General features: G+C 35.4%; 3 protein-coding genes across 5 annotated transcripts in view; 2 read left to right on the top strand and 1 right to left on the bottom strand.

The window, feature by feature from the left end:
- The first annotated feature begins 794 nt into the window (after positions 1 to 794).
- LOC109047074 lies at positions 795 to 3,099 on the top strand. Of its 2 annotated transcripts, none has more exons than XM_042740238.1 (7): positions 795 to 1,038; positions 1,385 to 1,531; positions 1,835 to 1,948; positions 2,114 to 2,206; positions 2,397 to 2,504; positions 2,683 to 2,793; positions 2,963 to 3,099. In XM_042740238.1, the coding sequence occupies exons 2-7, from the start codon at positions 1,386 to 1,388 to the stop codon at positions 3,033 to 3,035; spliced, it is 645 nt and encodes a 214-aa protein (XP_042596172.1). In that variant the 5' UTR covers positions 795 to 1,038; position 1,385; the 3' UTR covers positions 3,036 to 3,099. The 2 variants fall into 2 exon arrangements, with proteins under 2 accessions (XP_042596172.1, XP_042596171.1); XM_042740237.1 differs by having other exon boundaries at positions 2,102 to 2,206; positions 2,963 to 3,091.
- Positions 3,100 to 3,104: 5 nt separating this feature from the next.
- Positions 3,105 to 7,857, top strand: LOC109103430 (NACHT, LRR and PYD domains-containing protein 12-like). The gene is made up of 8 exons (XM_042740189.1): positions 3,105 to 4,869; positions 4,987 to 5,151; positions 5,250 to 5,363; positions 5,484 to 5,657; positions 5,749 to 5,919; positions 6,457 to 6,630; positions 6,813 to 6,986; positions 7,104 to 7,857. Exons 1-8 carry the CDS (start codon positions 3,128 to 3,130, stop codon positions 7,258 to 7,260), a joined length of 2,871 nt encoding a protein of 956 aa, XP_042596123.1. The 5' UTR covers positions 3,105 to 3,127; the 3' UTR covers positions 7,261 to 7,857.
- Positions 7,858 to 9,519: 1,662 nt separating this feature from the next.
- epha4l (eph receptor A4, like) overlaps positions 9,520 to 15,000 on the bottom strand; it is a 37,235-nt gene continuing 31,754 nt past the window's right edge. The window contains exons 13-17 of one of the 2 annotated variants that reach the window (XM_042740184.1): positions 13,272 to 13,481; positions 12,464 to 12,613; positions 12,059 to 12,252; positions 10,973 to 11,134; positions 9,520 to 10,881 (exon numbers count right to left, since the gene is read on the bottom strand). In XM_042740184.1, coding sequence (XP_042596118.1) covers positions 10,767 to 10,881; positions 10,973 to 11,134; positions 12,059 to 12,252; positions 12,464 to 12,613; positions 13,272 to 13,481 — 831 coding nt within the window. In that variant the 3' untranslated portion in view covers positions 9,520 to 10,766. Of the gene's footprint in view, positions 10,882 to 10,968; positions 11,135 to 12,058; positions 12,253 to 12,463; positions 12,614 to 13,271; positions 13,482 to 15,000 lie in introns of those variants that run through there. The other variant, XM_042740185.1, reaches the window with a different exon arrangement.

Below are 15,000 nucleotides of genomic sequence, written 5' to 3'. Positions count from 1 at the left end.
GCAAAGTCCACACTGTAAACTAGAGAAGCTCAGGTAAAAGTCTGGAAAACTATTACTTGTTAATCTGAAAAATATGCAAAATTGGATCCCAAATCATTCAAATTTGATTAAGACACTGTTTTTTTTTTTTTTTACATACATAAGCCACCATAAAAATACATAAGGTGCATAAATTGTGATATATTGGGAAAATTAAAGTACTCATTTACGTTTGTAACTTGTCAGGTTGAGAACAAATTTTTGGACCATAAGAAACAACACTGGTCTTGGATGCCCAAAATAACTACACGGCATTGCAAATGTGATTGCTGAGTGACTTCTTTAAAGGGACTTTAACTAAAATTCTTGACTCAAATATGGCTTAAAATAAATTTTGCATCATAACAATCATGGCAAAATGGTATTGCTATTGTGCACTTCATTGGTTCATCTGGTGTGAAATATTAAGATTAAAGGCATATAGTAGTATTTTTTTTATGTATAGAAAACTGCTGATTGCTGGGGGGGGGGCAATGTGTTGAGTGCAGAAGGGAATAAGGTCAGACTGTTTCAAACATATAAGAAGAAAACAATTCAAAATATATACCTGTGTACTGAACATCAAGAATGTTACTTAAAACTGAATATCCTTCAAAAATCTTATATCACTAACATAAAATCCAGAGATTCTGGTTTCAGACCCACCTGGTGCTTTCCAAACAAGAACTTGTTATTTCCTCAGTGGTTGAGGAGATCCCCCCCTTTTCATGTAAAGTGCTTTGAGTACCCCTATAAATGTAACAAATTATTATTATTGTTATTAAACTGTTAAAAGAGCTGTGAACCTTTTCTCAAAGACAAAACCAGCTAATCTAATAAAAACACTGAAAATTCAATATGTATAAGGCAGTTAGTGAACATATTGTGGGCGGTCTGTGACGTCTGGGGCAGACACTAATCCATCAACTTCCTTGATGCCACAACTCGCTCACAACAGCACTGAGGAATAAACATCACCCTGCTGCAGGTTACCTGTGAGAAACAGAAATCTTCATTCTGGTAAGTACTACTTCTGCACAGACCGAGAAAAGCATTTGATGAATCACATTAGACAAAAATAACCTGACACTAATAGAAGTTGTGCTTTGGGTATAAGATTTTGCAGGATCTATATGTAATGTTGAACTAACTGTCAAATGTTTATACAAAATATATTTGTATTTGTTTTAATAAACAGTATCTGTATACTTTCATTTTGATGTCATGTAATTAATGCTTTACAATACTTTTTAAAAGCAGTTGCCCTTTTTTACACTTTACTGCATAACACTTCTGTACCAAACCAGTAAAACCAGATCTTAAGAGAGTTTGCATACTTAGTCATGTTTAACTTCCTCATTTGCAGCATGACATGTTCAGAAGAACAAAAGGTTCTTTTCCCCTCATTTACACTGGAAAAACAAATGTATAAAATAAATAAAAAAATCACTATGTCGACAATAAACGCTGAAGACAACAGGGATTCCTGCACATCTTTCAATGGACTGAATGAGTAAGAAAAATATATTTTATTTATTTGCACAATAAAATGAATCTGTATGTTCATCAAACCTATATTGCTAATTGAAACAATTACTTTCTGATATTTAAAGTCACATTACAACAGATTACATCAGTCCTACCTCAACCTAGCTTGAGTGGTGGATTGATGTCAATATCAGTTTGTTTAAAAAATAAGATAACTTATCAAGGATAAATTGTACTATTGTGCTATATATGCACTAACATTGCTGTTATTACATTTTGAACTGTAGTTTTAAACATAACTTTATAATTTTAATGTTGCATCTGACAGTTTTGATCAGGAGGGATCAGATTCACCTGCGACCAGTGTTTTGTCTTTAAAGAGTGACCGATCAATGCAAATGCCAATTCACTTTACAGATAAAACACATCTTCCAGATCTAAGGTATTTTCTTTTACATCATTTTAAGCTTAATAAACAAATAAATGAATAATTATAGGATTGCAATAACTGCAAACCAATCAATGAAAATGTTTGTGATTTTAACATTAATCTTAATTTACATTATATAGCATGACATATTGTTTCCTCTCATAGTTTGGTGGACAGATCAGACTCTTCAGGTCCTAGTGTTTTGTCCCTGAAGAGCGACCGATCAATGCAAATGCCAATTCATTTGAAAAATGGATCAATGGAAAAAAGGTAATGATGATTGCTCTTTTGAGATAAAGGTAGATAGAACAGTGGGTCATCAGGGCAGTAACACACTACTACAATAATTAAGATTGAAATTATTTTCTCACCCTTCTCACCAATGATTTGTTGCCAATCTTTACTAAAATTCCAGACTTCTTCTTTATTAAAATCTACAAATGGTTACTTTCGCTGTCAGTTTTCAGCAGGAGAGATCAGACTCATCTGCCCTAAGTGTTTTGTCTATGAAGAGTGACCGATCAATGCAAATGCCAATTCATCTGAAAAATGGATCAGAGGGAAAAAGGTAATGATAATAACTCACATAAGCTAAATGCAGTCAGTCAGAACTGACCAGCTGTGATAGCAAACACATTCATAAGGAGGATGCAGGTGCAGATCATCCTCCCCTCAATGGTTTTTTTGTTAACCTCCTCTGAAACACTATATATTCTAGTTATTATATATTCTACTTTCGCCATCAGTCTTCAGAAGGAGAGATCAGACTCATCTGCCCCAAGTGTTTTGTCTATGAAGAGTGATCGATCGATGCAAATGCCAATTCATCTGAATGGATCACCTCCACTGACACTAAGGTAACATTCTGTTATAAGAACTCATTTATTTTGCTTCAACCAAGTGAATGGTAAATAGCACACACAAAACATTTTACAATTCTCAGACAAATGCAAAAGTCTTAATTCTCAGAGGTTTTACACTGTAGAGATTTTAATGCATATTACAAAATTGTATTTTGTCTATAAGGGATTCACTAACAAAATCATGTCAGAACGCTGTGAAGACTGGCAGCTTTCCTGGAGAATTCATTCATCAGTAGGTTCAGTGCATCAAGATTATTATTTATAGTGTCTGTATTTGTGCATATTTTCTGACACCGACAAACCTATTTTCAACAGATTTGATTCAGAAATGATTGAAGTCAAGATTCAAAGATTAAAATCAGAAATAAAAAAGAAGCATCTGTACATTTTTGAAGGATTTGCAAAGCAGGGAAACCCAACACTACTGAATGAGGTCTACATAGACCTCTACATCACAGAGGGAGGGAATGGAGAGATCAGTAATGAACATGAAATTGAAAGGATTGAAAAAACTTTGAAGACTGCAGCAGGAGCAACAATACCAATCAAATGCAATGAAATCTTTAGAGCTTTACCTGGACAAGACAAACCCATCAGAACTGTGCTGACAAAAGGAGTCGCTGGCATTGGAAAAACAGTCTCTGTGCAGAAGTTCATCCTGGACTGGGCTGAAGGGAAAGAGAATCAGGACGTCCAGCTCATATTTCCACTTCCTTTCAGAGAGCTCAATCTGATGAAGGACAAAACACTCAGTCTTTCAGACCTTCTTCTCGTCTTTTTCCCTGAAACAAAAGAAATGGAAATATCCAGTGACAAATATAAAGTGTTGTTCATCTTTGATGGTCTGGACGAGTGTCGTCTGTCTCTGGATTTTCAGAGCGATGTGAGGTTGTGTGATGTAAGTGAATCAGCATCAGTGGACGTGCTGCTGAAGAACCTCATTGTGGGGAATCTGCTTCCCTCTGCTCTCATCTGGATCACCTCCAGACCAGCAGCAGCTGATCTCGTCCCCTCTGAGTGTGTCCATCGAGTGACAGAGGTACGAGGCTTCAATGATCCACAGAAGGAGGAATACTTCAGGAAGAGAATCAGTGATCAGAGTCTGGCCGATAGGATCATCTCACATCTGAAGTCATCAAGGAGCCTCTTCATCATGTGCCACATCCCAGTCTTCTGCTGGATCTCAGCCACTGTTCTGGAGAAGATGTTGAGTCAAGCAGAGAGTGGAGAGATTCCCAAGACTCTCACTCAGATGTACACACACTTCCTGATGGCACAGATTAACAACAAAGTCATGAAGTACAATGAGAAAAAGGACACAGAGAAAGAGATGATATTCAAATTAGGAAAACTTGCATATGATCATCTGGAAAAAGGCAATGTGATCTTCTATGAGGAAGACCTGAGAGAGTGTGGCATTAATGTGACAGAAGCATCAGTGTACTCCGGATTGTGCACTCAGATCTTCAGAGAGGAGTTTGGCTTGTATCAGGGGAAAGTCTTCTGTTTTGTTCATCTCAGCATTCAGGAACATCTAGCGGCTCTATATGTGCACCTCTTCTTCCACAATGGCGGCAAAAATGTGCTTGTAGTGGGTGAAGCAAAGGAATCAGATATTAATGTTATACTCAAATGTGCAGCTGATAAAGCTTTAGAAAGTAAGAATGGACATCTTGATCTCTTTCTTCGCTTTCTCATGGGACTTTCAGTGGAGTCAAGTCAGGCTCTCCTAGATAGGTTTCTGATGAAAAGAAAAATATTTTCCCAGGACACAGTGAAAACTATTAATTATCTTAAGGAATTGTTAAAAACATGTTGTCCAGAAAGGAGTATCCTTCTGTTCCACTGTCTAAATGAACTTAATGATCATTCTCTATATGATGAAATCAAAAGGTACATGACCTTGGGAAAAGTTAAAGAAATCCAGTCCCAAGAACTTGGGTTGGCTCTGATGTACATTTTAATGACATCAGATGAGAAGTTTGATGAATTTAAACTATGTAAATATGGTAGATCAGACAGAATTCTTAACTGGCTGCAACCCGTAATCAAGTTGTCTACTAAGGCCTGGTGAGTACTTTTCAGAACTTATTATACAGTATGTGTGAGTGCAGAGAGAGAGAGAGAGAAAAAAAACTCACAAACAAACATTTTGTTGTAATTTGACAATCTTGCTTACTCTTCCAGGTTGCATGACTGTAATATCACAGAAAGTGGCTGTTTAACACTGTCTACGCTTCTTTCATCTCATTCCAATGTGAGAGAGATGGACCTGAGCCACAACAAGCTGCAGGACTCAGGAGTAGAAATACTCAGTGCAGGAGGAAAGAAATCACGCTATGCACCAAAACTGTGTGTTTCTATGGCGTTAAGAGAAATATTACAACATTACATAAAAAATACAGTATTTACATATGAAGACTTTTAATGAAATATTTCTGTCACTTCAGAATGAGGAAATTGTTAGGCATTAAGGAAAATGAAGAAAACAATGTCCATTATGAAGATTTTATGTCTGTCACTGCTGGAATACAGGACACAGAGTGCACACTGGAATCCCTGAAGTAGGTCCTGTTAACATTTTTAAAAAATACTTTAAATTGAGTCCTTATCCAGCAAATTGTGCAACTTGATTTTTTGCTGTTAGATTGAGACTACAAATGTATTACCTCTTCTCTCTGTAGTCTGGAGAACTGTGGAGTAACAGAAGCAGGCTGTGTTGACCTGAGCAAAGCTCTGAGTTTAAACCCTTCTCATCTGAGAGTGCTGGACCTGAGCTGGAATGACATAGCAGACTCTGGAGTGAAACATCTTTGTGCTGCTCTGGTGAAAGTTCACTGTGCACTGGAAACACTGAGGTGAGTTATAACACGAATAGCTTATACAGTTCATTATGAAATAAATTCGTAGTTAATAATGACTAAGGAGGCTTTTAAATGTATTTAACAGGTTAAATAACTGTAACATAACATACACAAGTTGTATAGCATTGACTAAAATACTACAAACACCTTCAAACCTGAAAAAACTCTCTCTAAGTGAAAATAAGCTCCAGGACTCAGGTGTGATGCTCTTCTCTGTTGGACTCCATCATCCTCACTGTAAACTGGAGGCACTCAGGCAAGATGATTCTGAATACTTCTGGTAGAATAAGTAAACAGCAAACTGACCATTAAACTATTTTGCTTTATGGTGAAGGGTTTTTGTTTTGTATGGGCTACCTCTGAATGTGCAAAAATATAAATATCATAGACACTGGAAAACAAGCACTGATGTTTACTGTACTCTACCAATATTTAGATAAGTGGTCAACAAATATGGTTCTTAAACCATTACTCTCAAACCTAAATATGTCTCCCATTTATGTATAAGTTCTTACCCTAAAGATGTGATTTTTCACCCTCAATAACAGTGAAATACATAATTTGACAAAGTCAATATTGAAAACTAACACAAAGGGAAATTCTGATAAAAGCCATGAGAAAAACATGTGACCATGATGTCAGTAAGATTACACCATTATTTTTAAAGGCATAATTTTTTTAAGCATGATCCTCATGAAACAAAAAACTAGGCTTTTACCATCATTAATAGTTCCTCGATGATACTAATTTAAAATTAGATTGAGACTACATATGTATTTTCTCTTCTTTGTAGTCTGAAGAACTGTGGAGTAACAGAAGCAGGTTGTGTTTACCTGAGCAAAGCTCTGAGTTCAAACCCTTCTCATCTGAGAGTGCTGGACCTGAGCTGGAACGACATTGGAGACTCTGGAGTGAAACATCTCTGTGCTTCTCTGCTGAAAATTCATGCCGCATTGGAAACACTAAGGTGAGTTATAACACAGTTAGTTTATATAGCTCATTATTAAATACATTTAAGGTTAATGACTGTATAATTACTAACCCTAAAAATGTGATTTTTATTTTACCCCAGTAACACTGAACTACAGAATTTGACAATGCCAGTATACCTGAGAACTGATTACTGTAAATTATGATTTTCTGTCTCAGGTTGGACAAATGTGAAATCACTGAGAAATGTTGCACTGCTTTAGCTTCAGCTCTCAGCTCAAAGACCTCCAGTCTAACAGAACTGGAGCTGAGCATTAATGATCTACAAGACTCAGGGGTGAAGAAGCTCTGTCTTGGACTACAAAATCCTAACTGTAAACTAGAGAAGCTAAGGTAAAAGTCTGAAGATGTCTTACTTAGTGAAATCAAAGATCCAAAACCACTGAAATCAGATGAAGAAATAGCAATAATCACTGATCTAAGTTTATGAATCTACTCTGCTCTCTTCAGGTTGTCCAAGTGTAAAGTTACACTTGAAGGTGTGACAGCACTGAATGAAGCTCTGAAATCAAATCCATCCCACCTGAAAGAACTTGATCTCCTTGACAATGATCTGGAAGAGTCAGATTTAAATGTGCTCTCCATGCTATTGGACAAGTCATCATAAAACAGTGATCATTTAGATAACTCTAATAATAAACACTCAAGCTTTTAACATTGTGAGTATTAATCACACATGAGACGGTGAAATCATGATACCAAATCATGATACAATCTAAATTAAAGGGATAGTTCACCAAAAATTAAAATGGTCATAATTTATTCACCCACATGTTGTTGCAAACCTAGATGATTTAGTTTTCTTCTGTTCTTCTGTTGTATTTTTTCCCCTCCATACTGTGAAGTCAAAGGCTTCCGGCAAGTGTTTGGTTACCAACATTCTTCAAAATATCTTCTTTTGTGTTCAACATACAGGTTTGAAACAATTTGAGGGCAAGTAAACAATGGCAGTATTTTTATTTTTAGGTGAACTATCCCTTTAATATTAAGACAAATCACAATTTGTATGGACTAAGAGTTTGGATAGTAGGTTTTATAAAGGGTTACATACAGTTTACTGTATTCAACATAAATGATGTAGGTATATTTTTATATTTATGAATTTGGTTATAACGTTGGTAACAACTAATATGATGTTATCTTTTATAAAGAGTTACACATATGTAATATATGTAAATAAATAAATATAATAAATGTACACATACATAAACCTTCATTCTTCATGTCTAGAATGTTGATTTAGGAAAATTCACAAGGTTGATGATTCAGAAATAGAGATTTGAATGATATGGGGTCAAGAGAAAATCCAAGACTATAATGAGCAAAAGGAATAAAATCAAATCTAGGAAGAGAAATCCAAATAGATAGAATACGAATAAATCAGACTACAAGACTGACGATTAAACCTGAATCAGGATATAGAGAAACCTGCATAACTGACCCGACTACATTCTCCAATCAGGTTTCGAATTACATGACTGTGACTCATGACATTCATTTTAGGTTGAACTATTGTTTTAAGTGTTGAGATGTGCATTAAAAAAAAGTAAAAAAAAAAAAAAAGAATTAAGTGGAAAATCATTCAAATAATGGTGGTTCTGTTAATGGACATCTAGTCTACATGTTAATAAGTGCAAAATACAAAAATCAGAAAATCCTTCAAAGATTTCAAAATTTGCCAAATCTAGTGATTATATAATTCTCAAAAACTTTGTTACAGGGCAGAATTATGTGCCTGGTGTGCCCTTATTCAGGGAAGTTGTGCAAAACAAGCCAATAAGATTTGCACTTGTTGTATTGAGTATGTGCTTTTCATTTTTGTATGCAACAAGCATCAGACGTTTAGTGGGTGTGACAACTGAGGCTGAGACTATAGGCCACTTCCTTAATGCCACAACATGCTCACAAATGGAGGAGAAGGTAACCCATGAAAAAGCAAAAAAGAGCACTTTGATTGACTGATTTATGAGGACCAGCAGGTTGAATTCTGAAAACACAAGGTAAATAACACTACAAAGATAAAGAGAACAGCCTTTGATAGATGGCAGGCAACATAAGACCTCCTGAGTTGGAGCTAAAATACACCTGACACTCATTTATACTGTAAACCTGCAGATATCTTTATCAAAATGAGATAACTGGTAACTGATAATTTTATTGCATTTTACAACATGCAACTCCCAATTTCACAGAACTCAATATCAAACTCTCATCTGAGAGAGTTGGATTTGGGCAACAACAGATCTGAAGATCAGGGAGTAAAGCTGACGTCTGCTGTTCTTCATCATTAAACTGTAGATTATTAAACACTGAGGTAAGATATAGAAATATAGTTTTTGGTAAAGTTGTAAACTAACCACGTTGGCTTCAGCTCTCAGCTCAAAGACCTCCAGTCCGACAGATCTGGATCTGAGTATTAATGATCTAAAAGACCAAATCAGATTTCTACATTTAATACCATTATTTGTTAAATGTTCCACTTTATGAAAATCCACTCTGCTCTCTTTAGGTTGTCCAACTGTAACATAACACAAGAAAATGTGGCGGCACTGACTGAAGCTCTGAAATCAAACCCATCCCACCTGAAAGAACTTGATCTCCTTGAGAATGATCTGGAAGAGTCAGACTTGAAAGTACTCTCCATACCGGACAAATCATTGCAAAATTGAAGAAGTACCGCTAAAACAAATGGTTTAAGTAACCCTTAAAAAAAAAAGAAATGCATTAATATTAATGTCATTGCAAGCTGTACTTACAGTGTGAAGAGTAACATCATGAACTTATGGAAAGGATTTCACGTTTGTTTGCACTAATGTAGAGATATGTGGATGTTGGATAATGTAGATAATATAGAACGACTGCAAACAATTTCTTCGAAATTTTATTTTATGAACTAGATACAAAAGATCATAAATAAAGCTCATAAGTTAGGTGCACCTAAAGGTGGAAATACAGAAACTGTGAAATTAAAAGACTCCTCAACCTGTTACCGAACCTTCTTAAATGTACTGCTGTTTTACAATATTAAGTTTACCGCCAACATTAATATTATGCGCGCTGTATAATTAAATACATTGGTTAACACACAGAAAGAAAAAAGGAGGAAGATGAGGGACCTCAGAAGCTGTGCACAGAAACGTCTGCTGGTATTATGTACATCATGGAGAAAAACAATTAAAAACTATGTACATACAAAATCCTAGATTATGTACAGTGAAAAAAAAGTTTCAAAAAATATATCTGTGACTATGAAATTCTCGCAATGATTCATTTCAGCAGTTTCAAACATTTTCTCAAATTATACACAGATTTAGCTGATTGCGAAGGATTTATTTAGACGTGGAAATAAATGAAACTGAAAGAAGAGAAAGTAGGAAAGACCATCAAACTTTTACTTTGCTACTTAAAAATGCAAAGATTGGATACAAGGAACATGAGTAACTTGAGACTAAATCTGATCTGGATCTATCTCCTCATTCTTTGTTTTTTATTTATTTTTTATTTTTTTCAAGAAATAAAGCAATATAATTTTCCATTCAGCAATGCCTCTAAAACTCCCATCTGGCCTTCATAAAACAAACACACACCATCCAAAAGGTCTGTTAGTTTCGTTCGCAAAGGCTCAAAATCATCTCCCGGGGCAAAAGATCCGTTTGAATATAATGTTCAAATCTGATCCGCGGGGAACAATTCCTTCCTGCTGATGATGAGCGGCCATCCTGAAAAGATCCTGAGGTGAAAAGCATCGTAGTCTGTTTGCACTTAGTTGAAACGGTTCTTTCCACTTACAGAAGGAGGACACTTCTCAAACTTTCTCCTGTCAAAAAACACTGCCTCGCCGCCTAGAACAACAGGGCCAGAAACATCTCATCCAGAGAGACGCATTAAGTCATTTTAATTGTCGGCAAAATGCCAGTTTAAAATCCGTAGACTTGAAGAAAATTCCTTATAGAAGCAAAAAGCGGCCCAGAAAAGTGCAGTTTAGCTCATTCATTCTGATCTTCATACCGTTCACATTAATTAAAGTGCAAGAGTGATGTGAAATATTCCGTCCCTCTTGTAATCCATGTTAACCAACATGATGCATTGTTTTTTTTTTTTCCTCGTCACAGATCAGACGGGAACCTTTGTGTCTTGCCTGTGATGCATTCCAGACAATAACTCCTGCACGCTGCTCAGGATCTTCCTCTGATGTGCGCTGCATGAGATTCCCATCTTGGCCAGATCCCTGTAAAAGAGGGAGTTTTGGGAAGCTAAAGTCATCTTCAAGCTCATCAGGATGTGTAACTGAGTGTGTTGTGTGTTAAAGTGATGCTCACTCGTGACTCATGGGTAAGACGCTCTCTAAGCTGCAGAATCCTGCTGTGCTGAAGTTTTCTCTGTATTGCTCAAGTCCAATGATTTTCAGCCAGTCGTCCACAGAACCCAAAGAGGGGGCGGAGCCTTCAGAGGGGGCGTGGTGAAGTGTGGAGGGGTGGGGCCTGAAGATAACAACATCAGAGAATACATTTTAATCCTGAAAAAAATTAACTTGTCAGATTTGTATGTGTACTATGTGTATGTGTGTGTGTCAAAAAGCATATTTTAGGTTAAGCCTGAAACATACACAACAGTAAAAAAGTTTGGGGTCTGTATGATATTTCATATTTTTGAACATGCTCACCAAGGCTGCATTTATTTAATGATTTAAAATATTAAATATTATTACAATATAAAGTAACTAGTTTCCATGTAATATATTTTAAAATGTAATTTATTCCTGTGATCAAAGCTGAATTTTCAGCATCATTACTCCAGTCTTCGGTGTCACATGATCCTTCAGAAATCATTCTAATATGCTGATTTGCTGTTTAGAAACATTTCTTATTATTTTAATACTGTTAAAATAACCGTTATGCTGTTTAGTAATTTTTGTGGAAACCATGATACATTTTTAAATTTTAAATGAATTTTTTATTAATTAAAGAACAGCATTTATTTGAAATGCAAATCTTTTCTTATATTATAAATGTCTTTGCTGTCACAATTGATCAATTTAATGCATCCTTGCTGAATAAAATTAGTAATTTCTTAAAAAAAAAAAAAAAAAATCAACTAAAATGCATTCTGGAAAAAACTGGAACACAATGGCAGATGAAATAAGCATTTTGAAATTTAGCAAAATTTAATGTTACAGATTACAGCAGTTAGAAGCTGCTTTCTGTCAAAAATAAATTTCTGCAAATTGCCCCAGAAGAACGGAAAAACCTAATACATGTTAAGGGAACAGAGGGAACACTTTTTTTTAAATTAGCATTGACAAATCCCACACACATATTTTAGAACTTACCAAAATATTCCCAAAACTAGCAATAAAAATGTGAATGGAAATCTCTATGTGAGTATCTGCAGGTGTGCATGTTCACCTGCTGGCGTCTCCTGCCGTCCTCTTGAGCGTGGCAGGATTGCGTATGAGTTTGTCCAGCATGTTGACGATCTGGCTGAACTTGGGTCTGTCCGCTCGTTCCCTCATCCAGCACTCCAGCATGAGCTGATGCAGAGCCAGCGGACACTCCATGGGCGGCGGCAACCGGTAGCCTTCCTCTATTGCCTTTATCACCTAGGAAACAGGGGAGAGGAAATGAACGGCTGATCTTGCTGAACTACGGCATTCAGTCCGTTTGTATAACTTGGCATGGCACACAATAGCACGATAAAGCCGAGTATTAAAACTTTGCATGCATTTCTGGAAAGCGTACCATGGGAACGCCAGCGCTGAAGGCATGACGAGCACACGTAATTAATTAGATTTGTGGTACAGTGCCACTTACATCCTGGTTGCTCATGTCCCAGTATGGTCGTTCACCATATGACATCACTTCCCACATGACGATGCCGTAACTCCACACGTCACTGGCTGAGGTGAACTTCCTGTATGTGATGGCTTCTGGAGCCGTCCAGCGGATTGGAATCTTCCCTCCCTGTGATTGACAGGTTCATGTTATTGACAATAATAACATCTAATTCTAAACAGCATTATAGAACAGAACTAATCTGAATAAGTGACATTCATAGAACTCTGATATTCCATATGAGAGTATCGGAACCAGTGCTAATATTGTGAAATTCTGATAATAATTCATTCAAATTCAAATTCAAATATATTTATTTATTTAAATTTGTATAATTATTAAATAAATGTTAACTGCAATAAAAAAAGTAAAATAAAAATGTATAAAAAATTAAATTAAATGTTTTAATAGTTCAAGTACTAAACTACTAAGTACTACTAAAATTACTAAACCTGAAAATAAACTAAAAGCTGAAATAAAAACAAAACAGAAAAATGAAATAGACCTTCAAAAAACTAATAAAAACAACAAACACATCAAGAATGACTAAAGCTTACACTAAAATGAAAACAAAAACTAAAAACAAAAGAAAAATATTAATAAATGCTTTGATACTATATTAATGATACAAAAACAACACTGAAAACATTACTTTTGGTTAATTGTTCCTACATTTATAAACAAAATAACTGGCCATTATTTGTCCAAATGTTACTTGATTGTATATTTGATAATATGAATGTAAAATTATTTATGAATAAATGTAAAAACGTAAACACACTCTTACCCTGGTAGTATACGCTCCTTCTGGCTCGTCTTCAAGCACTCTGGACATCCCAAAATCAGACACTTTGCACACCAGGTTGCTGTTCACTAGGATGTTGCGTGCTGCCAGATCCCTGTGAACGTAACTCATGTCAGATAGATATTTCATTCCAGATGCGATTCCTCTCAGGATGCCCACCAGCTGAATAACAGTGAAGCGGCCGTCATTCTTCTGAAAGAGAAAGAACACATCAGACCTGAATAACGACACCCTGACAAGAATCAAAGCTGATCTAGTCGTGATTGCTTTCGTAAATCATTTAGGATGGAGAAAAACTCCAGTTTAGCTTTAACTCTGTCCTTTATCAAGAACAATGTCATGCATCAGTTTTTTTCACACTGAAAAGTAAATGCTGTAAATGACAAAATGTAAACTAGATCAGTTGCTTGTCCAAAGGGACAGATTTTTACTAGTTAGCATAGGTTAGTTAAAGATGTAAATACACTGTTCTGCAGCCAAAAAGCATTATTTTACATTGATGCCTATTCAAAAGTGGTAGTGAATTTTAATGTAATTTTGTGTATTATGACACTTTCCAGAATTTTTGGAAACTTTCAGAAACTTTTAGAAAGAAACAACTTTATTGGCATGACTTTGAGTGATACAATATTTACAAAGCCAGGAATATAGCAAAATAGGCTATATGATTATTTTTACATGACAATGTAACAAATGATAACATTTGTTTTATATATATTTATATAGTAGGGATGCACCGATATGATTTTTGGTGGCGATGCCGATACCGATTTTAACAACCACTTATAGACCCATACCGGTACCGATATTTTCACTTCCTCTCTTATTTGAAATTGCGGCATGAAAATAGATAGTATTTTGATCATGTTTTAAATCAGCAAAGTTCAAAAACACCTGCATTAAGTTATACTAGCAGTTTTATTGCTGCATCATCAAATAATTTCTAATGAACATAGATTGGATCCATTTAACATTCAGCAGGCCTACATAAATACAACAGAACAAAGATACATATTATATAAACAGCGCTTTTTAGGTAGGTTTAACAGTTTTCAGGTACAGAAATATAGTAATCAAATGTAAAATAACACTTCACTGTATAAATTAAATACATAGTAATCCTTTTTTATTGTAACAGACTTTATGATTAATCTTCTAATCTGTTTTTGTATACAATATTTTTGGTAAGTTTAAATATCTCTGAGATCTCCTTTACTAAGGCGGGACTCTTATTTTGACGTGTTTTCTAGTCTACGGAGCTATATGGATAATGGAAGCATGCACTTCTTCAGATTTAAAGTTTGTCAGTTTATTAAGCACCCCCCAAAAAAGCATGAGATCTGTATATATTTGTTTACTGTTAGTTGTAATAAGTGTTTTGTGTAATTCGCTGTATGTAGATGATAACGCAACGGAGAGAGAGAGTTTAATGTGCACTTCTGGTGCTTTGTTTTGATTAGCTCTTATTTTGATTTTTTTGGAGTGAAAAAGGATGCAATAAACTTAATAAAACATCAGTAAAGTTTTAGTCATCATTCAGATGAGGTCCGCTACACTTATGAAAGTAAAAAAAATTATTTAGTCAAGAATAGTGTGTGATCTTTTGTCTTTTGTTATTTGATTAGCATTAAAGTGCAGACAGCAGCGCTAGGATTATGCAACAGACATTATACAGCTCAGTGCCTTCACGCAGTTAATTAATAAACCATCG

The sequence above is a fragment of the Cyprinus carpio genome, chromosome B15 (genome assembly GCF_018340385.1).
Source record: "Cyprinus carpio isolate SPL01 chromosome B15, ASM1834038v1, whole genome shotgun sequence".
NCBI classification, from domain to species: Eukaryota; Metazoa; Chordata; class Actinopteri; order Cypriniformes; family Cyprinidae; genus Cyprinus; species Cyprinus carpio.
The sequence above is the reverse complement of the archived record's forward strand: the minus strand, read 5'-3'. Positions and strand labels throughout refer to the sequence as shown.